The sequence below is a fragment of the Sphaerodactylus townsendi genome, linkage group LG02 (genome assembly GCF_021028975.2).
Source record: "Sphaerodactylus townsendi isolate TG3544 linkage group LG02, MPM_Stown_v2.3, whole genome shotgun sequence".
Lineage (NCBI taxonomy): Eukaryota > Metazoa > Chordata > Lepidosauria > Squamata > Sphaerodactylidae > Sphaerodactylus > Sphaerodactylus townsendi.
In genome coordinates this window covers 25,988,980-26,013,449 of record NC_059426.1, presented here as the reverse complement: position 1 = coordinate 26,013,449, position 24,470 = coordinate 25,988,980, and the positions used below count along the sequence as shown (strand labels likewise).

Genomic DNA, 24,470 nt, shown 5'->3' with positions numbered 1-24,470 from the left:
TTCAGATCTGCTCCACCAGCAAGTAACCATTTAGGATGGCAATTCAGGATCAAAAAACTGTATTCCGCTGACAGCGTTCTGAAGCTATGTGAGCAGATATGCCTATGTTGAGGATTTAATTAAAATTATCTCTTCTCTCCCAGACTTCACTTCTTTTCATTTGAAAAGCAAAGCACAGAGATACGAAGTACAGGGGGCGGGGTGTGTGTGATGCTTTCTGTTAAATAATTCTATGCATTATTAGAAATGCATGAGATTCCAGCAACTAGATGTATCTTTGGCAAGCGCAGTCGTCATCGGAAGCTACAACATAGATGCATGCACGATACAGCACAGAATTGAGCTGTTAGTGAGTGAAATGAGGCATCCTAAAATACAGGAGGTAAAAACGAAAATCTTCAATTTTCATTCTCAATCCACATTAAATGTTTCTAAATGTAAAATTTAAGCATGTAATGACATATTTCAGTACATCTTTCTGCTGAGTTTTCAGTAACCGTCTGATACCTTTCCCATAAATGAAACATGCACACAAAAGGTAGCCAACTGCCCATGGATTTGGAAACAGATTTTTTAAAAACTAAAAACTGTTTTGGGAGAGGAAATTTAGAATGGAGAAAGAGCTGGACAAGGGAATGCTTAACCTTTTCCCCACCCACCATTTCTCTTTTCAAATCGCTCCTCTCTAAGCTGCTCCCTGCACGCACGCACAAACACAATTCCAGATTCACGCATGTACGTCTGGAACCTTGCAATAGGAAAACAGTTTGGGGAATTATATAAAATGGAAACTCTGCCAGTGGAGAAATTGTTAGGCAACTTCAAAATTTCCTCGTTCTTCCGCCAACCAAAATCGCCTCCTCCTACAGCTGCTTTTTATTGAAAACCATTCAGTCATGCTTTCATTATGTGTATTTGTGTGCAATGTGCCATATGCCCCAGATACGAAGTACTGAAATAGCTTAGAGTGACAGATGGTATTTAGAATTGGTACACCTCTTCTTTAAATTTTTTTACAAAAGTCCTTCTCACAGGCAATGTAACCAGATTAAGGACCAAACGATACATGTAAAGGAAATGTCTATAACTAAGTAGACAGGCAACAGCTTTTGAAGAAATGAGTGATTGCACGAGAAAGCTGCAAAACTGTTTCTTCTGGTTTCATATACTGTTTGCACAGCTGTGCTGGGCTCATGTATGTGTCCACGGGGGAGGTGGACTGTATTGGATAAATAGTGATCTGTGCACCGATGCCACATAGAACACCCTTGGTGGACAAAGATCCATTCTGCACAGTGCAAATAAGACATCCTTAGGATGCAAAAAAAAAAGGCATTTGGTGAGGAAGTGCACACAGCGTTTTCCCCAAGACATCCTCAGGATGCCTTATTTCAGCTCAAGGCTTTTAAAAAAACAACTCTGAAATTTTGGATTTTTTCCCAGGAGGCATTTTTTCCACTTTTTTGTTTTTGTTCAGAGGGAGCTGGATTTGTAGCTACAGTACTACGGATAAAAAAATCTCAGCCACTCGAAGGATGGGTCTACCTCCCATTAAGAAGTGTTGGGTAGACCTGGCCTCTGTGGATCGCCTTTGCTGTCTGCAGAGGCCAGGGCTACCCAATGCTTTTTAATGAGAGGTAGACCTGTCCTCCAAGCAGCTGCGATTCTCTTATCTGTGTTGTCATAGCTACAAATCCACCTCCCTCTAAAAGAAAAAAAGACACATGTACGCCAGGAAAAACTAACTTTATTCATGCACATTTTACATGGAAATAGCAAGCAGAGGAAACTTCCATGGGAAACAAATGCAGCAAATGGTGGCAGCAAGGACTCTCTAGCTGCTGAAAATGGTGGGCACAGTTTCTGCGAAAAGGAAAGTAAGTGCTGTATCAGGGGGAGGGGGTAGAAGGTGGGAAAAATAAAGGCCGTTTGCTGTGCAGAAACAAAGCCAAGAGGGGTTCTTTTTAAGACATCCTCGGGACTTCTTATTTGTGCTGTGCAGCATGGACAATAGTTCCACTCTGCTTGTTGATGTAAAATTCAATACTGACCTTACGACATGAACATCAACCACAAGCTGGTGTTCTGGAAGCTGACAAACAGCCAGACATCAATGTAGTGAAAATGCCTATGTGTTGAAGGCATCTCTTGCCACGCACATTACAAAAAGCACACAGTGCAGCTAGAATACCACAAGGCAACATGTGGGTCAAAATGTTCTGAACCTATGGAGGAACTGTGGGTGTCGTGATCAGACTGTAACATGAAAGCACATGATCTAGAGATTGCGTACCCTGAACAAGAGAACACGCAGGACTCAGGAGCATATCTTGCCACTGAGGAAACATCCAAACCGGTTATAGAACATTAATATTCTTCTGTCATAGGCCCTGACTCCCATCGCTCTGGTAGCCAACACGTGGTAGTAGTAGGTCCATACTGCACAATCATGTATTTAAGCCAATTATATTCACTCAGTGGCTCAGGAGCCACATGTAACTCTTTTCACATGTCACTTGTGGCTCTTCTGAGCCCTGTTCCCCAATGTGTTGTGTGTCCCATGTTTCAGAAAAGTAGGCAAAGATAGGCCTTGTGGTTGGCAGGTGGTTCCAACCTTAAAACAGCCGCTGTCACTGCCAGCGAACAGGTAAGCTAGAAGTCTTTCAGGGGTGCAGGCCACATGCCAGAGATGGAAGTGAATGTGATTCTTCTGATTTATGATGACAGCAAATGTGGCTTTCCATGAATTGTGGAGTTCTGCTGACATAAGATTTTGAAGGACATATATATACACATACTAGTGGGCCCGGCCACACGTTGCTGTGGCAATTGTCCTTCTTATCACAGTCCGCAACCCACACAGATGTCCATGCAGGTCCAATGATCCCCAGCATAGCCTTTTGGAGTGGTCAAATGGAATCCTTCTTTCCCTTTTCAATTCATAGTTATATGGCGGTGTATTGTTTTTTTAGTATAAGGTAACCCTTCCCATTCCACAGCGAAACTGTCCAGAGTGCAAATCCCGCTGTCCATGAGGCTGGTTGACACGCACAGTCCTGGCTTGGGTAAGGCAAGGAGGCTATCCCAGTCAGGCAGCAGAGGCAGGGTGGTGAGGCGCTCAGATCGAGGCCAGCTCCCTGGGTTCTTAAAGGGCCACGTGCAAAAGAAGCGCAGCCAGTAGTGTTGGTTCACCCCCACCTCGCGGATTTTCTTAGAAGAAAAAGGCAAGCTCCAGATCGCTTTTAGTAAAAGAGAGCTGTGGTGAATATGGGTGAGGAAGTGGGTAAGTGGTGGTTGGATGTGAGGGAGGGCAGAGTGAGGTGTGTGAGGATGAGCTGGATGTGTGTTGTGTGGTCGCAGTGGGTGAGGCACAGAGAGTGAAAGTTAACTGCGTGTGAGGGGGGGAACCCCACCTGACGTCTCACACAGCAAAGTGTGTATGTGTTTCACTTCCACTCGTATTACCTAACAGTATTACCTATTTACTGTTTTAACTGCTCATCTCTGCCCATCTGAGCGAACATTCTAAGGACATACCAACCCCTCAGGCCACAGACAGACAGGCTGCATGAACATTCTAAGAGTGACAGTTAAATACAGCCAGCTTCATGGCCTGGTGCGCCAGGAAAAAGACGTTTTGCCTGACTCAGGTATGGACTTTCAGCGATTTGAAGGTCCGATTACCTGCCCGCAACAGGGAGGAACGTCACGTGAAAATTTGGGGGCGATCCGTCCAGCAGCTTCTGAGGGAGACCATTAGGGACAAACACACTGTTATATTTTTATATATATAGATATCAGAAAGAGTTCTCATTGCTTTGTGGCTTAGTAAACTAAGTTCGCAAGTAGTTGTTCTACTTTAAGAAGGAAGGAGGGGAGTAATATATATATCCAGGTGGAAATATCTTTCCAGTGTATTTGAGTGAACTCTGCTCCAAACTTCACTCCATTAACAGCTTTGACTGATGAATAATCCCCGAGGCAGAAGCCCTTGCAAGAGGAAGAGCTGGATGTGGTAGCTTTCTCATTCCAAGACAAAACTTCTAGCAACTCACCTCTCATGGTGAAATCTTACTCCATGTTGGTGTCTCATGGTGGCAGGCTAGCAGCAGTAAACCTGACAATTCCCTAGAATAGCTGACAATATCTACTATATGATTTTTAAAAACCTGCCCCTATTTCAGAAGGAAAATCCTTATGCCCAGCAGTCAACCAGGAACAAAACAAAACAAGAACACAGAGGTCACATTTCACTTGCCTTCTTACCTTACTATTCTATTTTTTTCCAGTATGTTCATACATTTGTCACTGTTAAGAGTTTCTGAATTAATTTTTTAGTGTGGTTTTGAGCATTCTGAAGGGCGGGCTTTGGTTGTCACTGGCAACAGATGTTCAAGAATGCTCTTGTCCAAGTGGCAGTCTATCTGCCTTTTAATAATAATGGCAGAATTCCTTGCTGTGCATCTTCGCAGAAGTTTGTGTTTAGGTATAGGCACAAACTATACTTTCTCTGGAAAATGTCTGCCTTCTCTCTTGCCTAACTTGCAGCCATCTATGAACACAAAGTTTCAGGAGAAAGACACCAGCTACAAGAAAAGCAGAGATTAAGGGTGGCTAACTGGCCAGAATTTTACTTGTCGGTGGTTGGCTGTATTTATAACATATGTGCATGCACTATAAAGGCATTATGTTGTGAATGTTAATACATGCACTCTGTGGTGTTGCATACAATTCTGCTTCTTAATAAGAGGACCATGGAGGTTTTCAACATTTTTCAGGATCATTTACCAGCGTGCAATCATGGGTATCAAACGTCATGCAGATAAACCAGCCAGCCCATGTTTTCCCTTCTCTAGGGTTGCCAACTCTGGCTTGGGATATTCAAGGGGATTTGGAAATAGTGCCTGAGGAGGACAGAGTTTGGGGAAGGGAGGTAGTTAAATGGGTATGCGATGCCATAAAACCCACTTTCTAAATCCACCATTTCTTAAAGGAGAACTAATCTCTGTACTCTGAAGATCAGTTGTATCCCAGGAAAGCCCCAGGCCTCACCAGGAAGTTGGTAACATTATTGCATGAGCGGGCTACGTGGAGTTTTTAAAAGGGAGATTATTCAGGTGGATATGTTATCACTCTAGGACTTCTAAAATTCTGTGGTATACCATAAAGTCCGCCCACCACAGCTGTTGTCAGAACAAGTAATCCCTTTAGTCTGGAGATCATTTGCAATTCCAGAGAACTGCACACCCCACACTGAGCATTGTAACCCTGCCTAACACTAGGCCACATTTCAGACAATGGGGACAGTGGGGACGGACTGGACACCTCAATAAGCAGACTGAGGCAGAGGCAGTCAGATGACAGAGCATTCAGTTCACAATAATATCCACCGGAATAGGAGCATGTTGCCTTTACATCTATTTTAAAGGGGTTTCCAATTGACCCTGAGGAATGAGTGCTTGCTATAGTATAGTCACATTTCTTAGTACAAGAGAGCCGTGGGTGGACCATGAGGCTGCCTTGAGGGATCATCTGAACCTTTCAAATTATTTCAACAACTCTCTCTTCCTGCACTCTCGCTAGATAAAAATATAAACGTTGAGACTTCTTGTTGCTACAGGGTTTAATGGCTTTATTGCCTCCCGTTTTTATGCCCCCCTGGCCTACAGCAACTCGAAATCTGACATCTTGGTTACTTTTGCCTTCCAGAATTTCCACCATGCATGTGCATTTAAAAAACAAACAAACCTGCTTAAAATCTGCCACCACCACCCTTTTTTCCCCGTAACAAGCCCGATCTGGCGAACTCAGAATCTTGCCCCGTGTCATGTAGTATCGGGTTGGTCCTAATCAAAGGACCAACCCCCGTAATTTTGGAAAGGAAGACAGGCGGAGGTAATGGAAGAAGGATTGCACAGACTGCTGCTTCACCAGCCTGGGCAGAAGCATTTTGCAATTCCAGGAGAGCATTGCACAAGAGTCAGGAGAAAGACGCCAGTTGTAAAAGCAGCAGCTACGAGCATCCGGCCAGCCGTGGCAGCGCGCATGCACCGAGCCGCAGGCCGCCTCATGCTTTAAGGCCGCCCCAAATCTTCCTCCTCCTCCTCTCCTCCTCCTCCTCCTCCTCCTCCTCCGGCCTCCGGTTTCCAGTCGAGCCCGCCCGCCCGCCTGCCTTCCTTCCTCTCACGTGGCCTGATTTCCTCTGACCCGCCCCGCCTTCCCTTTCCCTCTCGGCTCCATATTGAGGCTGAAGGAGGCAAAACTCAGTCACAAAATGGAGGTAACGTTCGGCGCCGCGCGCGAGGAGAAGCAGGCCGCGGACCCGGCCGTTGGCGTGAAGGGAGGGGGTGAAGCGCGCGAAAGGCGGCCTTGGGGGGGAGCGGTCGTAATGGGGGGGGGGTTGTTGATTCCTGGCTGCCCCCCCCCCCACCCCTCGCCCGTCAACGGCCATCTCGGCCGCCCACGGATTCTGTGAAATGGCGCGCTGGCGGCAAAGCAAGCGAGGCTGGTCGCGGCCGCCATTGCGCCCTGCAGAGGCTGACGGGCACTTTTACACACACGCTGAGTGATGCGCGTTCAGTTCGCTTTGCAGCCGGATTTTTTGTAGCTAAATCCACTCGCAAGCGGTTGCGAAAGGTGGGCTGAAAGTGCATTATGAAGGCTGGGCGGAAGCGCCCTGAGCTGGAGGGAGAAGAGCCGCAGTGGAGAAGGCGGGCTCCTCGCTCTGCGCCTCTTGCAAGGCCGTTATTATGGCTTCCCCTCCTCCTCCTCCTCCTCCTCCCCCCCTTCGCCTTTTGAACAATCCTCTTCGCGCCCCTTTCCCTGCAGGTTCGTCTCATATAAACCTCAGAAGGGAAAACGCCTGTCTTGCCCCCATTTTTTTTAAATTCTATTGAGTTCCATTTCCTGATGATTCTTATAAAACACTGAGGGAGGGGGGATGTTAAAGAAAAGGAGGCCAGGATTTTTTTAAAATTCTGATTATTTTTGCAAGTCTGGAACCATAAATGGGTGCGTTTACTTGGGTTCAGTCCCACAGCATTCCAGAGACTGGAATATCTATATCCTGAATTCCCTTCAAAAGAAAAAAGCCACCTCTAAATAAAGCCGTTTAACATTGCCTTAGGATTCTTATAAAACATACATGGGGAAGTTAAAAAAGGAAACGTCAGGGGGAGACTTAGTGACAGTCCCACAGCATTCAGTGGGACCCCAAAGCAAACATGCTGTTGATTGGACAATGAGATGGCCTTCTAATACATTTAAAAACAACAACGTGAGTTCCACATAACTACGTAAGGGCTAAAATTAACTACCTTCCATGTTTGCAGCGGTCCTTCTGTGAATTAATCTAGTTCTGGTGTCTTGAGAGACTCCATTATATTTGCCTGGATCACCCAAATCCCATACTAGGAAATCATTTGGACTTTTGGGGGATAGTGTTTAATCAGGGCTTTTTACCATTCTGTTACATATCATGTGTTTTATTTATGCCTTTTTTTCCTGAGCATAGTTCCCCGATGCCAAAGCTAATATGCCTATAAGCAACCTGATCTTCCAGTGATACTCTGCCTTTCCTGGAATGCTTACATTCTGGGGCTCTGAATCCTGAAGTCCCACTGACTAGTGAAATTGACTTGCAAATAAGTGACTCCTTAGCTTAATCTAGTGAAATTGACTTGCAAATAAGTGTCTCCTTAGCATGTTTACTTAGGAATAAACTGTCCTAAGGGGAAGCAGTGTAAGATAGTATTTAACTTAAATCCAGTTCTAAATCCATAATATGAATTATAAATCAGGACTTTTATAAACTATTTTTAGGATTCTGTAGTGCATAGACTATCCTGAGTCTGTCCAAACATGAGCGCAGCTAAGTTAATAATAAAACTAGTTCAGCAGTTTTTGTATAAGGTAGCACATTTTTAAGTCCTACTCCATGAAAGTGTTTGCATGGAAAAATTTGCAGCTTATCTCAAGATGAAAGTTATACAACAGAGTAAAACCTAAACACAAAAGCCACGTAATACCTTTCATTGGAACTTCTGTGTGCATATAGACTTGAAGCTTACAATAAAATTTCATTGAAAGCTAAATGGTTTGCCTGAGCAAATGAAGATTTCCTGTCACACACAGTACCTAAAGTGAGGTGATTTGTTCAGATCAGAAACCTGAAAAAATACATATTCCAACTTAAGGCCTTTGTATATAAAACCTAGGAAGTGGGTTTTTTAAAAAAAATTCCCTAAACATGATCTAGCTGTTTAATCTTCAGCAGGTGAACCTTGCCCACCAGAAACCAACTAGACTATCATAACTGTGCCTCTCAAAACCTGTAATTTCTTTAGTGACCTAAGGTTATAATTGGGACACTTTGGCTATAACCAGTCACGCGGGTTCTGTTGGAGCTTTCTCTTGCGCATTATTTCAAGGCTTGCATTCTCTGTTTCTCTGCCTGTCCCCGCTGAGCTTTGCTCCTATCACCTACAGGATTAGAAAGCGTAAATACAGAATGACTGTCTTAGAAAGAGGTGAGGAAACAACTTTATTCAGATGTTGGATGGTCTAAACCCATTTGAATAAAGCCTAGTTAGCTAGCACTTTTGGTATGGCTCTGTAGCAGACATCAATATATGTACTCAGGAGGCATACAGCACCTGTGCAATAGTTAAACTGTCATTTTTAATATATATATTTATACTATGAGACTATATCTGAGCCATTCAGGTGTTGCCTTTCTTGCTAGCTGTTGCTTGCAAGTTCGTCCTTAAACCTTGAATTTCATCTTTCAAAGGGTGGCTTGTGAACAAAGCTGCTCCTTTTTGTTTTATTGTTTCATACAAGGCCATCCCTTAAACTGAGGTGGCTCCTTATATTTGCTCCACTAAAATTAGAGTGCCCTTTTATTTTGTATGAGAGTTAAGAAAAAGGCTTTCATAGACGGGTAAACTACTCGTACTACTTGTTACCTAGGTTAAAAGGAGCAACTGAGTCAGAACACCCTCCCAAAATGGCGTGTAAAGAGGAGAGAGAGGCTGAAGATTACAAGAGGAGGGGAAGAAGATCTTCACAGGTGGAATATTTTTCTAGTTTTGTTACACAAAGTTCTTGCCTAGGTACACGCTTATCTGCTGCTCTGGTTGTTCCATGTGTGGCTCAAATTCCATGCTACATTTTTTTCCCTTCTACTTGGCTATATTCTGCTTTTCATTCCTCACACTAGTTTACGACATCTGTTGTAAGCTACTTCCTTATGCGTAAATTGTGTTCCTGTGAGAAATAAAATTTAAAATCAGTAATCTTCAAACTCCATAGAAGGCACTTAACCTTAGGAATTCTAGTTAAAAGGTAGGTTAAAATATTCTGTGTTAAAATTAGAGCAAGGCAAAAATTACTCTAGTCTGGACAGTTGACATAATATGCTTTGATTCCCAGTTTATTAAAACTTTCTTATTTAGGGTGATAGAAATGTAAGGGACTGTCCCAATTCGAATAGTAGGTAGCAACTCTCATGACCATCCATCCACACAAAACATTGCACAGAAGGCTTGGAAAACCTTTCCTCCTGATTCGCCTAGTTTTATATGTGGAGGATTTTGTGGATGTGGAGAAACATTCAACCACGTGAGCCCTCTCACAGAAAGATGATAGTAGGATTGTGTATTCCTCTGCCATAGAACAAAGCATGCCGAACCTTCTTTATTGTAGAATGCTCTGACTGAATTCTAGTGCCTACCTACCCTGCTATTCCCCATTTGTTTGGAAATTGTCTAATGAACTATAAATGCTCTTGTATCAAAGTACCATGTTCAGTAATGCACAAAATAATGGTTTTGACAGAAGCAACGCATAAAAATGAATGATAATTCTCATTTTTGTTCAGGACTATATTCTAATGTGGAAGCATACGATTTTCTCAACCACTCACCTCAACTGACCATACTAACATGTGAAACAATATAGTCTGAAGTGCAACAACCCAGATAGACGGTTATGCCTTTCACTGAGACCTATATGAAACACTTCTTTGAATGGGCTAGCATTCTGTATCGTTAGTACAAAATATTTTAGAGATCTTTAGCAAAGTGGCATTTGAGAAACAAATTTACTTTATTGAACCGTGAACTATGATTCAACAATCAAGAAAGGAAGCATAAACTCGTGTGGAACCATGATTTTCCAAATACCAGAAGGAATTTTCAACAGCAGGCATATGCGTAGATGCTGAACACACACATCCCACTAACTAAATGGCTAACTCCTTCTCTCACTCCTGATATATGGTTTTTGACACTGTGTTGCTTGTCAGCCATGTTTTGTGTATTACTGAACTCACCTGAATAACTTGTATCCTGTGTCACCATTTCTACAATTATTGTAGGTTTAGTGCTGTAGAATTGTAGAGCTGCAAGGGGCCACAACCTGCTGCCGCAGAGTAGGACCATCCAACAGTTCACTGTAGATCAGTGTATGGTACAGGCTCTGGAGTAACCTGTTTGTAGAAGACAGGAACAATAAAGGAGATGTTGTGTGGTTTCCGGGCTGTATGGCCATGTTCTAGCAGCGTTCTCTCCTGCTAGAACACGGCTATACAGCCCGGAAACCACACAGCACTCCAGTGATTCCGTGAAAGCCTTCGACAGTACAATAAGGGAGATGTAGCAAGGGTTGAAGTTTGTTCCTGTTGGCATCCTGTTGAAGTTGCTCCTGTTGGTTGTGCATTTGGATAAAGCCAACCTCGTCCCACCCCAATGAAAATAGCTGTTTGGGCTTTTTCTGGAAAAGCCAGCATGGGGTTTCAGTTTTTATTTTACTTCTTGCTTTTAAAAAAAATTCTGGGTTTTGTAAAGCCAAACCTGAACAATAGCAGAAAAAATGGTGTACCGTTCTAATCTGTACCCCACTTTTCACCCCATTGAAGTCCCTAAACAGCTTTCAATGTTCTACCCATCCCCTTGTTATCCTCACCACAATCACCCTATCAACTGAGAGAGTGACTGTTTCAAGGTCTCCCAGCAAGCTTCCATTGCAGAGTAGGGTTTGGAACTAGGATCCTAAATCCTAGTCAGGTACACTAACCACCAGCCCGTGATCTGTCCTGTTCTGAAATCACTTATAAAAAAACTAGTATCCTCCTTAGATGTAACAATGATAATCATGCCATGCTGAGGTTGTTTTCTCTTTAAAGTGTTGGATAATTCAAGTACTTTTTAAATCAGTCTTTAAATGTCATAAATACGTTGGTTCTGCTGCAACAAAATAACTGCATTTTTTCGTTTTCTTCTCAGCCCAAACAACATATAGAAAATACATCTTTAATGGGGAGAGAGGGACTTGATGAATTAGGCCAAAAGCATCAACAAATTAGTAAACGCATAACCTGTTTCCCCGAATATAAGACATCCCCTGAAAATAAGACGTAGTAGAGGTTTTGCTGAAGTGTGAAATATAAGGCATTTCCTGAAAGTAAGACTTAGCAAAGTTTTTGTTTGGAAGCATGCCTGACGAACAGAACACAGAAAATTAAGACATCCCCTGAAAATAAGATATAGCGCATCTTTGGGAGCAAAAATTAATATAAGACACTGTCTTATTTTTGGGGAAACATGGTACATACACAGCTGCAACCCTGTGCCCATTTTACTAGTATGTATGCATTGGATGAGGTTCATCTCATCATCTCCCTAGTAACACAGATTGGGATTTACACTATACTGCTAAACACAGAACTCCCAAGATTGAAGAGTAAATCTGCTTGATTGCCTAATTTTGAACATGCTTACTCAGAAGTAAGCGTGCTTAGGATAGCAGCCATACTCACAGCCATTTGGCTAGACAGCAGAAGAGAACAAGATTCCTTCAGCCTGCCTGGTTGTCATTGGCAGCCTCATCCACGAGCCAGGTACTCAGCTGCTGCTCTCAAAGAGGCTTCCCAGCGGCGTGGGGAGGCCTGCAAAGAGAAAATGCCTCCCCGCTGCCGAGCAGCCACTAAGGGGCTCCTTAGACTTGTTTTCAGTAGCCATGCTGCCTGCGCAAGGTGGCGAATGGCCAGGAGGAAGCCAATTAGTTGGCCACACCCCCAGAATGCCCCCACAGGGACACTGCCATAGTGTCCTGCACCACATCCCACTGCTGGGGAGGGTAGCAACTGCATTCCAGCGGTTTCACCCCTCCGCTGGGGTAAGTTTCAGTGAGAGCAAATTATTCTGGCACTTCTGCACTTTTGGCTTGCTTTTGCCAAGAGTATTTGTTAGCTGCCCTGAACATTTTCTTTTTCAAAAAAGCAACATGGAATACCATTCTAATAAATGAATTGAATCTAGTATATTTCCAACTAGGCTGTAGCTTGAGAACACAGGTGAATTATTGACTTCACAGTGACAGCATGCATCTAATAAAATACACTGATTATTTCTTTGTTTCAGGGCCAGGATCCTAAGGAACCAGAACAATTGAGGAAGCTGTTTATCGGTGGCCTAAGCTTTGAAACTACGGACGATAGCTTAAGGGTACACTTTGAAACATGGGGCACGCTCACAGACTGTGTGGTAAGTGATCGCCATAACTGTTCTGAAATTGAGACACTTGTTTATTAAGAGTGATGAATGGAGTAGAGTTCCCAGAAGAAATCTTTGCCACTTGGAAAAGTTACTTCTGAAGATTTTGAAGACCCTTGGCCATGACAGGAAGATAGGCTGTGAGGGGAAGAGGGGCTGCAGTTTGAAAGGGGTGAGGCAGAAATTGCTCAAGAAGGATGGTTCCTGCCCTTCACATTTCATGCCTCTCATGTGGGTCCTCGGGAGCAGTTGTTCAAGAGGCTCAGAGGGCTCCAGGTACAGTTTCTGTAAACTCTGCTCCATTCACAGGCTTTGAGATCTATGGTTTAAAAAAAAAAAAAACTGGCAGTTTCTAATTTCATGTTGTCCATTTGGTGTAGGTGATGAGAGACCCGCAGACAAAACGTTCCCGCGGCTTTGGTTTCGTGACCTATTCTTGCGTGGAAGAGGTAGATGCCGCAATGTCAGCTCGCCCACATAAGGTTGATGGGCGCGTGGTGGAGCCAAAGAGAGCAGTTTCCAGAGAAGTAAGTGAAAAAATGTTCTGAATTCTGAAGCCTTGTTTTATAAATTATCTGTGGGACCTTGATCTGTTTCAAACGTGCGGTTTTTGTAAGCCTGCTGAACACAACCTGGAATTTTACAGGACTCTGTGAAACCCGGTGCCCACTTAACAGTAAAGAAAATATTTGTCGGGGGGATTAAAGAGGACACGGAAGAATATAATTTAAGAGAATATTTTGAAAAATATGGCAAGATTGAAACTATAGAAGTAATGGAAGACCGGCAGAGCGGAAAGAAACGAGGATTTGCTTTTGTGACATTTGATGATCATGACACAGTTGACAAAATTGTTGGTAAGTAATGCTTTCTTTTCTTTTCTTTTTTTTGCACTGTGCAGATGTGTGGAACTCTTGCTGTTGTTGCACCTCTCTCTGCATGGGCTCATGTGCCAATTATCACCGGGCAGCAGGTCTTGCTATGCTGTCATTAGGTCAGGCAGAAACCTCCTTCCAGAAACGGTTGAAAAAGTGTTACCTTTCCTCAGAAGAACGCAAACCCATTTCTTTGTCCAAGAACATTTGAAAGATCAGTTTCAGCTTGGGTTATTTTCCGAATGTGTTTCTATGATTCCGTGCTTTGTGTATTTTAGCTAACCCACCTTGAGCTCATGGAAAGACAGCATAAAATGTTTTAAATAAATCCTCCTGCTGGGTGGAGTCTGTTTTTATACAGGTAATTTGATGTAGGAATAAGGCTGCGCATTTGCTTTTGTTGTTAACTGTAAAGCCCTAAACATTCAAGTTTTTGCATACTCAAGACATACGGCAGATGTGATAAACAGCCAAAAGAACAGCGTTTATGTAAGTGTGGGTTGAATGAGGTGGAAGATATCCCCCACTATCTCCTGAATTGCCCTTTATATGAGCATATCCGAGATAAATACCTTATAGGCATTTTGACAGACTTTAAAGGGGCAGAAGAGGACAAAGTAAATTATATTCTGGCGGATGTGTTCCCAGCAGCTACACTAAAAGTGGCCACTTTCACCTTTCTATCATCACTAATAAAGAAGAAGATGGCCTCAACACATCTGAGTAAAGCCAAATTGTAGTTCATAGTTTTTTGTGTTTTAATTCTATTAGGTGGTGATTTTATTGCACGTTTTGCACTACAGCATACTTCAGGGAACTGGCACCTTTTCCTGTGTGTTCTTCCATTCTCTTTCCTCAGGATCAGGAGAAATTACTTTTCTTCATGTACCTTTTAGGGGTATAGAGCAGGACTCATGCTCATAATATCTCTTGTTGAATGTTCTGGCCAGATAGATTGACCCAGAAATATTTTTGTTCCTTTTGCCAAGACTTTTTCCATCATTTGGCTGACTGACTTCTATTGCTGCTTCCTATACTGCTTTTATGTTTTATATGGTGTGTTAAATCTTCTGTTGTTTTGTTTGTATATGAGTTGCCTTTAATATAGACGGGGAAATAGGAAAAGGACCTATGAACATAAGTAGCTCTGCAACTATGAAAACGACTTTTTAGGACAAGCTTGCATATGTGGCAATTAAAAGGCTGTGTGCTTTTCTGATAATTGTTCTGAAATTTGTTTTTAGTTCAGAAATACCACACTATAAATGGACACAACTGTGAAGTGAAAAAAGCTCTCTCCAAGCAAGAAATGCAGACCGCCACTGCTCAGAGAAGTGAGTTTGTTATGCAACCTGTAATCGTTTTGGTGGTGAGAACAGTAGCTTTTATTCATTACAATAAAATACTTTTCTTTCCCCCCTAGATCGTGGAAGCAGTTCAGGCAACTTCATGGGCCGTGGAAACTTTGGAGGCAGTGGGGGAGGTTTTGGTGGTGGAAGAGGAGGTGGAAGCTTTGGCAGCAGAGGTAAAACCAGGTTGGGCTTCTGCCCTCCTCTCCTCCAAAAGAAAGTCATTATACTTTTCTGAATTATTCCGGCACTTTAACATTTTGTCTTGTTGAAGGAGGCTACGGTGGTGGAGGTGGCGGCGGCGGCGGCGGCGGTGGTGGCGGCAGCGGTGGCAGCAGAGGAAGCTACGGAAGTGGTGATGGATACAATGGCTTTGGCGACGGTAAGTGACTGATGCTGACAGCACTAAAGATTGAGGCTGATTATGAGCAGCCAAAGACACTTGACAGAAAGCTCCTCCAAACGTCCGTGATTCTTTGAGTCTGTCTGCTGGATGTATCTTAAAACGGTCATTATGAAAGGACAGTGGGCAACTTCTAGAGAAACCAAGGCATGAGAAACTTCATTCATTTCATGCGTCCAAAAATAAAACTGATTGTTGAGGGTGCACTAGCTGCACCCAAGTTGGATGGTGCCCAACGCTTATTTGATCTGGATAAATAGGCAAAAGATAACGGATCTTTAGGTTGCTTACTTAGCTTGGTTAGAGGGTGAAGCACATGTTCCTTGAATATTTGTCTGATTGTGCAAAACAGTAAATGAATCCTTTTCCCCTGAGCTAGAGGAAATCTTGTGGATGGTTCCCATCATCCAATCAGGGAGGCAGGAAATGAACTTTCTTCCTGTGGACTGCTAAAGCCCCTTTCCTCCATTTCTGTTCCTGTTTCAAGGGGAGTAGCACGTTTCCTTGCCTTTTCTTTGCCTTTTCCCCTGCTGTCTACCTGTTTAACCTACTCAACCCAGCTACTCTCCACTCAAGATTTCTAGCTCTCTTTCCCTGCCCTCCTTCATTTCAGAGCAGCTTCTTGAGCTAACGCCACATATGAAATATTAGTCACCTTAAATACAACACGGGACAGCGAATCCTGAGGGGGTACAGGGATAGCATGACCATGGTGCAATTGTGCATCCTCCTAAGAGGCTTGCTATGTTATGGTCAGGAAGCTGGAAGCAATTGAACCACTCCCCCCACCCCCATGCAAGGGGCATATGCAGCTCAACGGTCAGAAAGCCAACTAATACTGGCCACACTCGCAGGAGCACCCCCTTTGGCACTGGCACAAGCTCTTGCACTGGAGGAGCTCTGCCACAGGCTGCACTAGCAGCCAGGGATTTCGCTGCTACATGGCTCCCAACACCAGGGTAATCGCCGGTAGCCAGCACAGCAAGTAGCATTTATGTCGGCACCGGGAGTCACACTTTCCCCTAGGATTGCACTGTTAATTAGTTAGGTGGTCATCTTTCAGTAAGTAAGTGAAGTATATTCTGACTATGAATGGATCCTTAGATCAGAAAATGTGTTTGGCCCAAAGTGCAAATTGAAAGTTGTACGAAGAATAGATTTTGTTAATTTTATTCAGTGTGCAGTGACTGCACAAGTCCTCAAGTTGCTTTGCTCCAGTAGTTCCTTGACTTGGTTGCAACTTGATGGAAGCCAGTATAATGCAATATGATTCTTATACTGTGACACAGCCTGTAATATGGAACTTTTCTGCCAGCCATGTGGTTGTGGAAGCATCTGTTGCCTTCCCCCCTCAGTCCCAGTGGAAGCATCTGTTGCCTTCCCCCCTCACAAAACAGTTTTGTTTTTAACTACAGTTTCATTTTAAGGTTTGTGAGACTCAGTGAAAGTGAATGTTTTCGTCATCTTGTTTTTTACTCGTATGTAAAGTTTCTTTTAAATGTTAATTCATAGTGAATAGTTACAGTTGTATTTATTCGTGTGTATCCTGTTGGAAACTGACCCAAGCCTGAAAGGGGAGGGGCAATATAGAAATTGTAGGAATACAATTTGTAGGAATACAAAAACTAGTCACAATCTATTGGATTTCATTCCTGTGCACAGATGTATAGATGCTTGGGAAAAGCTGAATGTTGCAGACATAATATATTCTGTGGTCTCAGTTTCAATTGGTGTTGTCTCCAGGTGGTGGCAACTATGGAGGTGGCCCTGGATATGGCAGCAGAGGAGGCTACGGTAGTAGCCCAAGCTACGGAAGCCCCAGCAGCGGATATGGCGGGGGAGGTGGCGGCTATGATGGTTACAATGAAGGAGGGAACTTCAGTGGTAAGATATTTGAATTATGTAACTTCTTCATTCTGCCTCTGTAATTCAATTGCAGGCAGCCTCATCCAAGAGCCGGGTACCTGGCATCATGGGGATTCTTGAAAAGTGGGAAAGCCTCCGTGCTGCCAACAAGCCTTCTGTGTGGCTCAGTAGACATTAGTCTGCATTCCTGGCAACTGGCGCAACGCTGCAAATGGCTGGGAGGGAGCCGACTGAAGTCAGCTGCTCCCCGGTCTATGCATGCTATACCAGTGGCGGCGGCAGGGGTGCTGGAGGGGGGGGGAGAGTGGCAGCAGCTGCACGCCGGCAAAATCACTCCTCCACCTGGGGAAGTTTCCTGGGGAAAGTGAATCCGGCAGCGCATCACTTCCACCAGCGGATTCGCACACGCCCTGAATGGGGCTCTTAATAACCTAAGAATGTTATTCAGTTTTTGGCCTAAAATTAATTATGTAAGCCCCTTGGGGTCAAATTGACTTCAGGTGTCTTTTCTTTCTGCAGGCCAGTCCTAAAGATTCTCTTATTTTATTGTTAGAATTGTGCTGGTAACGTACCTGTGCACATGTGGCGTGTCTTTAAAATCTTAACGAGTGGAATGGGATTATAGCTTTCTAGCCAGGTTCAGTGCACCATATTCACTTTTTAAAAATCATAAGACTTAGTATTATTTTACTTTCAGAAGCTTCTAGAGGAGCCAGTGGGTTATTGGCTCTTTCCTGCCTCTTCAGTTTCTGTTTTGTTTTGTGAGCAAATTGGACAAGCCATTTCTTTGTGTAGCAGTCTGTGTGTAGGACACAGACCTGGGGGGACTTGTGAGTTGTGCTGGAAACTTCATATTGAGGGCCTAGAGCAGGGGTCTGCAACCTGTGGCTCTCCAGATGTTCACGGACTTCAATTCCCAGATTGCAGACCCCTGGCCTAGAGAACTATTGAATGAGCTTTCTGAAATTATGGTTTTGTTCACATTCCCACCAGAACTTTTCAACTTCTTGTTTTCTCAGGCAACTATGGTGGCAGTGGAAACTATAATGACTTTGGCAATTACAGCGGGCAGCAGCCGTCGAACTATGGGCCCATGAAAGGAGGTGGCAGTTTTGGTGGTAGAAGCTCAGGCAGTCCTTATGGCGGTAAATCCAAATGGATTATAATAGCCTAGGCCCAGGGCTCGTTGCTCGATGGAAGTAAACATTCCTCGTTACTTTTGCAGGTGGATATGGATCAGGAGGAGGAAGTGGAGGAGGTGGCTATGGTGGAAGAAGATTCTAAAATACGTAGCAGAATAAGGGTAGGTATGTCATAACTAAGTACTGTATGTGAAGACTACGCAACTTTTCACTGAGAGTAATCCTTTTCTTATCGTGTATTCAACAGGCTACAGTTCTTAGCAGGAGAGAGCGAGGAGTTGTCAGGAAAGCTGCAGGTTACTTTGAGACAGTCGTCCCAAATGCATTAGAGGAGCTGTAAAATCTGCCACAGAAGGAGCGATGAACCATAGTCAGAAAAGTTACTGCAGCTTAAACAGGAAACCCTTCTTAAAGACTGTCGTAGCCACAGTTTGCAAAGAGTGCAGCTATTGATTTAATGCAATTGTAGTGTTTAGATGTACATTCCTGACTTCTTCTTTTTTTAATTTGTTGTTGTAGCTTTGTCTTTTTCTTTATAAAATCAGGTATATTGCCCTGTAAATTTGTGGTAGTGGTACCAGAAATTAAAAATAATTAAGGAACTTTTAATTTTTCAATTCTTGTGTAGTTCAGTTTTTTTTCCTTACTTTAAATAAAGAAATGTAGTTTTAGGGTATATTCTTGCTAGGAAAAAAATCAGTGCATTATAATCTTGTATTAGTTTAACCTTGTGAAACTGCTGAATCGTTTATAAGAACTTTTAGGTTTTTTTCTGCATATGTAGCCACATGAAATGAGTTGCCCATGCAAAGGGAGGGGAGAGTTGCTTGCAATTAAAGCTTGTTTAGCCGTATAACTAGGACTGACTCATTTAAACTAGTGCTTGTGAATGATCAAAAAAGCTTTATTTTCAAAAGAAAATACCAGATACTTCTGGCTTGTGCTTACGATTTGTAGCTTTTGTTTCTTAGTTGAAGCCTTCCAAGTAAATTAGTATGAAAGTTCTTTTAAGCTTTATTCAGTTTGCCTCTCGTTTCATTGATATATGCAGAAGGTGCCTCAGCCCTTAACCATTGGCAGAACAGGTTTCTGTCTTTTATCGCTACCAAGGCTTAATCCACCCCACCCCCCACAAAATGGTGAACAGATTAAGTACGCACACTTCATTGAATTAAAACTTTCAAGCAAATAGCCTGGTCTGTTACTGAGCTTACAACTGTGTAGCTTCATTTGTTCTCCCCCTCAAAAAAATGTGGTTTATTCTAATGGTTATGCTTAACCATTAAGTGTAATGGTTAATACTTCTTCAGCATGCTGTTCTGACTGCCCTCTTTCCCTGGAACCAAGTTGCAGCTGAGTCACAATCCCTCTCGAGTCCCTTGGAAACAAGTATAAACTGTCTTGACTGTGGGCAAACCAACCAATCTGCTTCACACACCTTCCAATGCGCTGAGTGTCAGCCTTGAAGGTGAAGCAAAAACTGATTGCTTCATGGCCTAGGAACTGGCTGAACATGATGTATTTGTTGTGAACAGCGAGTCTTGTGACTAGAATAAAATTTAAGATTTTTTTAATGCCATCAGAGTGATGTGTCCAAGCTTCATGACAGAGTGGGTATGTTTACTCCTTCACTTGCCCAAATTTGCATACGACTATGTTCCCTACTAATTTGCTATCCTTCTCAATCCGATCAGACTTCTCTTCCAACTATTGCCAGAGCAGTGCTTTCTATCAATACACATCCTGAAGAGTAGGGCACAGTGAGTAGAAGAAACTCAGACACTTTTGCCAGTGTGATGCTGGAATTTCTCATCTTGTTACTTCTTCTCTAGGCCAATGAACAGTATAAAGGTAAACCTAATTCCAGTATAGGAATGAATTGTTGGGCATTATAAAATATTCGTCTTGGATCTGTTGTAATTTCAGCCAATCTACATTAGCTTTACAGAAGATGGGGGTCTGAAACCTGGCCTGTTTGATTGTGGCCTGCCTAGGCTCACTGTCCTGGTGGTTGGGTAATAGAAACGCCGTGGTGAAATCCCATTAAACTTTGTGCCAGGAATATACTAAACAAGATAAAACATATTAGCATGCATTAAGGTGGAAAGTAGTTGGCTGGCCTTATCAGTACACTTTCTATTTTCTGAGGAGAGAGTTCAATTTCTTATTTGTGTAAAAAAAAAAAAATCATATCCCACCCTTTCCAGAATCTGCCCAATGTGGCAAATAGTTTATACTCAGGCAAAACTTGTCAACTGAGCATCAGTTTAGTATTGTGGTATGGAATTTTCACATTACTAAGCCATGTGGTGTTCCTTTTTTTTTTTGTTTTTGCAAGGACAGAATAGACCCGAATCATCACTTCCAGGGCTACTGTTGGTTGCAGAGGCAGAGCCAGAGGATGGGTTTGAGGGATTTCATCTGTTCCTAGTCCATGTATATGGTGGGTGGGAGTCTTGACAGTGTCCACCGTGGGATTCACAGCAGCCCTGCGGGAAAAGAATTAATTGCCTAGCGTCTTACTTTGTTTTGCAAACCTCAATGTGAAATCTACAAGCTGCCTGTTGTTGGTGCCAGTGACTTAGACCTAGTTCTTTGATGCAAATGTGGAGAAGTGTCAGCTGAGGAGAGTGGCTTGCCAGCTGTAAAGACTCTAGAACGTGATTCTTAGCCAAAGTGTGGATCGCAGGAGACTCAGACAGGACTTCAGCAGCCTTTTGTGTATGTGGACCAGTCAGCCTAATAAAAGAATGACGAGGCAGCGACAGCACAGCACCAGCTTCAACTTCCAGGAAAAAAGTGAAGGCATAAGATTCTATGCTGATAGTGAGCTTTTGGAGAGCTGCTAGTTAAAACTACCTTTCACTGCTGAAAGATCGAAGAAAGTCTAGCAAGAGTTCTTCACCAGTTGGAGCCTCCTTGAGTCATAGCTACTTGAGTTGACCCAAAGTCATAGGTCTAGCATTTAGACCTGAAAGGAAGGGGAATAAGAATAGGTAAGGTTTGTCTCTAACACTTTTCATGAATTAAAAAAAAAGCATCCCTTTTCTGGACAAGGTGAAAACCATCTCTTTGATTTGCAGGTCATACAAGAAATCTCTGCTGGACAAGAGGCGGGTTTCTTACCCCGATTGGAAACCCTTGACTTGGTAAGATTCTACAGTACTGTGGTTGTCAAAGCAGCAGATGGGGGCCTAAAACCAGGAGGAGGAGATGGTATAAGTTGGGACATGGTCCTGGGAGGCCCAGTGGCAAATTCTGGGTTGCCTCTGCATGATTTGTAAAATGTCCATGAAACACGGCCTGTTGTTCAGTCATGGTAGATGCAAAACATGAAAAAATAAATTGCATTCTTGTGTGAGATTCTGTGCTTTATGTTGGGAGCAGCAGAGTTTTGCAAATGAGTCCTTGGTATTACATTCAGGCTTAGAAATGGATCTCCTTTCAACCATTTAGAGAACCACTCATCTCTAGTAGACTATAAAACCCACAATTCTGACTGAGAACACACACAGCTTCTGTGACTGGAAAAGCTATACGCAAATACAAAGCAGGTGCTAATGTGCAGCATGCATTGTCCTTCCAAGATACAAAATGGTGTATGGCCCAGTATCAAAAATGAAAGCCGTATCTGGCTGGTTTACAGACATATTGACTGCAACTGGTGGTGATATATTTAAGCATTTTCTTTAGAATGAAGATTAAAAAAATGCTGGTGGTTATACTGAAGTCACTTAGTGGACTCCTGCAGGTTTACTGAAAGGTGGTTCTCCAAAAGTGAACCCTAAAGTTCATGTTCCTTTACCATAATAGGTCAGCAAAGCTTTCCAGGACTTTGAAACAAGTTCAGCAAGCTGTCATGAGCCTGACGGCCAACAGGAGCTGACTCCTTAACATTGTGATCCTGAGCATTTCTATAATTTACACTTGAAATCGGTAGAATAGTCCATAGCAACTGATAAAGAGTCTTCTGAAAACTCAGTTGAGAATTGCAGGTATATTCAGCCAACTAACTTTGCTGATTTGCTTTGCTAAATTTCAGGCAAGGAAACGGGTCACTCGCTCATCTGGAACATGATGTGGCTTCAGGTGTTTGTTTTTTTCAGGTAACAAGTTTTTCTTCTGAGAATGAGTTCTTTCTAGTCCAGGGGTAGGGAACCTGCGGCTCTCCAGATGTTCAGGAACTACAATTCCCATCAGCCCCTACCAGCATGGCCAATTGGCCATGCTGGTAAGAGCAGATAAAGTATGGACTCCTAATTTATCCTGAGCTTCCTGGGATCTGTTCTAGTCAGTCTAACATCAGATATAGGATTGAATGCGACCAGCTTCTCTTTAACATTCAATGGGGGGTTGAATACAACTAGATTCTTCACTCAGTTCATTCCCATGCATGTCAGCTGCTCAGAACCTGACTTCAGTTGGGAAAGGCATGGTATACATTTAAATAAATAAAATCCGTCCTTCTTTGCCGTTGTCTATGCAGGACCCACAACCCCCAACATAATGTCCAAAGGGGATCCCTTTTTTACCAGTGGAAAACCTGTTTGGATCCAACCCCAAATCCCATTCCTTTCAGTTTTGTGAAGGAAGAATCTTCCGTTTAAGTGAAGGTGGAGTCATGTTTCTAGACGACCTGTACCTACTGGTACCTTGCCTGCCAGCATCATATTTGCATCTCTGTTCCGCTGTGAATTTACCCCACTGTGAACTTACCCATGGGTGATGTGGGAGATTGTAGATTTCTGCACGTACAGCAGGTGCTCACAGATGTATTGCACATTCTTGCCTTGAATGCAGATGCTTAAAATGGTTGCGTTAGAGCCTGCTTCTGGATTGGCATTTTCTTTTGCCTCCAGGCATCTTGAGTGAATAACAGCACCTGTGCCTGCTTTCAATCTTGTAAAATGGGGACAAGGCCAAGCTGTGTGCAGCTCATCACTGCCCAACAGAATGTAAAGTGGGGTGAGTGCACCTCAACTTCTCTCTCTCCTTCCCAAGCATCAAGAAGAAGAGGAGTTTGGATTTATCCCCCCCTTTCTCTCCTGTAAGGGGACTCAAAGGGACTTACAATCTCCTCCTCCCCACCCCAAACAAACACCCTGTGAGGTGGGTGGGACTGAGAGAGCTCCAAAGAACCGTGACTAGCCCAAGGTCACCCAGCTGGCATGTGCTGAAGTGCACAAGCTAATCTGGTTCACCAGATAAGCCTCCACAGCTAAAAAAGAGTGGCAGAGCAGGGAATCAAACCCGGTCCCCCAGATTAAAGTGCACCTGCTCTTAACCACTACACCACACTGGCTTTCAAAGATCAGCCGGCACTCTGAGGCTAGGAAAAGGGTCAAGCATCAGCCAGCTGGAGCTCTGCCGAGCGTAGTATTAGTTGGATGGTGTGGAAGGAGAGACAAGCACCAAGGAGCAGACCAGTAGAGAAGTGATGCTCCTGCCCCTTATATTGTTGCAAAGGTGGGGCTCTTGACTTACTCAGTACACTGGATTTGTGACTTGTTTGTTTTTACTCTGCAGGGTAACTAATCCTGAACATCTGTTCTCTGAGATGAAAGGCGATGATGTAACACACAAATAACACAAAGCGTAATGACAACCACAATTGACTGCGGTCTCAACACTGTTGTTCAGATGTTTACAATAAAGTGCCATAATTTATCATTCGTCTCTCCTTTTCTAGCTTCATGTAGTTCTTTATATCTGCCCTGTTCAGTGTTGCAGGAGTTAAGATTGTTTCAGCTCCCACAAAACGTTAAAGCTGAGAGACTTTGAAGAATATGGATTTCTCTAAAACTACAGGTTTACCATGTTTCCATTAGATGTAGAGTGGACTCTCTGGAATTTATTCATATATGGGAACACTGTTGATGTTACTTACTTGGATTTCAGTAAAGCTTTTGACAGAGCATCCCCATGATGTTCTGATGGAGAAACTGAAGCACTGCTAGGTGGTTAGGGAACTGATTGGAGAACCATGCCCATAGTGGCTGATGGTATTTATCTGATTGGAGGGAGTTGTTCAGTAGGGCTTGGTTCTGAGTCCAGTTCAATATTTTTATCTGGATGAGGAGGCAAAGGGACTACTCATTAAATTTGCAAATGACATCTACTTGGGAGGACTAGCAAATTCCCCGGAAGAGAGATAAAATCCAGCAAGATCTGGATACTAAAAAAGTGGGCAGATGTAAACAAGATGCAATTCAACAAGGATAAATACAGAGTTCTACATCTGGCTAACAAAAATGAAAAGTGACTTGTGGGTTTTCCAGGGT

At 43.2% G+C, this 24,470-nt stretch overlaps 1 protein-coding gene across 7 annotated transcripts; it reads left to right on the top strand.

Annotated features, from left to right (window-relative positions):
• The first annotated feature begins 6,123 nt into the window (after positions 1-6,123).
• Positions 6,124-23,857, top strand: HNRNPA3 (heterogeneous nuclear ribonucleoprotein A3). 7 transcript variants are annotated; one of them, XM_048483507.1, is made up of 16 exons: positions 6,133-6,280; positions 8,971-9,070; positions 12,423-12,545; positions 12,935-13,081; positions 13,201-13,411; positions 14,674-14,763; positions 14,853-14,954; positions 15,053-15,160; positions 16,925-17,065; positions 18,067-18,192; positions 18,273-18,350; positions 18,437-21,185; positions 21,273-21,338; positions 22,232-22,295; positions 23,049-23,154; positions 23,716-23,857. In XM_048483507.1, the coding sequence occupies exons 2-11, from the start codon at positions 9,008-9,010 to the stop codon at positions 18,329-18,331; spliced, it is 1,170 nt and encodes a 389-aa protein (XP_048339464.1). In that variant the 5' UTR covers positions 6,133-6,280; positions 8,971-9,007; the 3' UTR covers positions 18,332-18,350; positions 18,437-21,185; positions 21,273-21,338; positions 22,232-22,295; positions 23,049-23,154; positions 23,716-23,857. The 7 variants fall into 7 exon arrangements, with proteins under 7 accessions (XP_048339469.1, XP_048339464.1, XP_048339462.1 ...); XM_048483505.1 differs by having other exon boundaries at positions 22,990-23,154; XM_048483512.1 differs by lacking the exon at positions 8,971-9,070 and having other exon boundaries at positions 6,124-6,280; positions 22,990-23,154.
• The last annotated feature ends 613 nt before the right edge of the window (positions 23,858-24,470 follow it).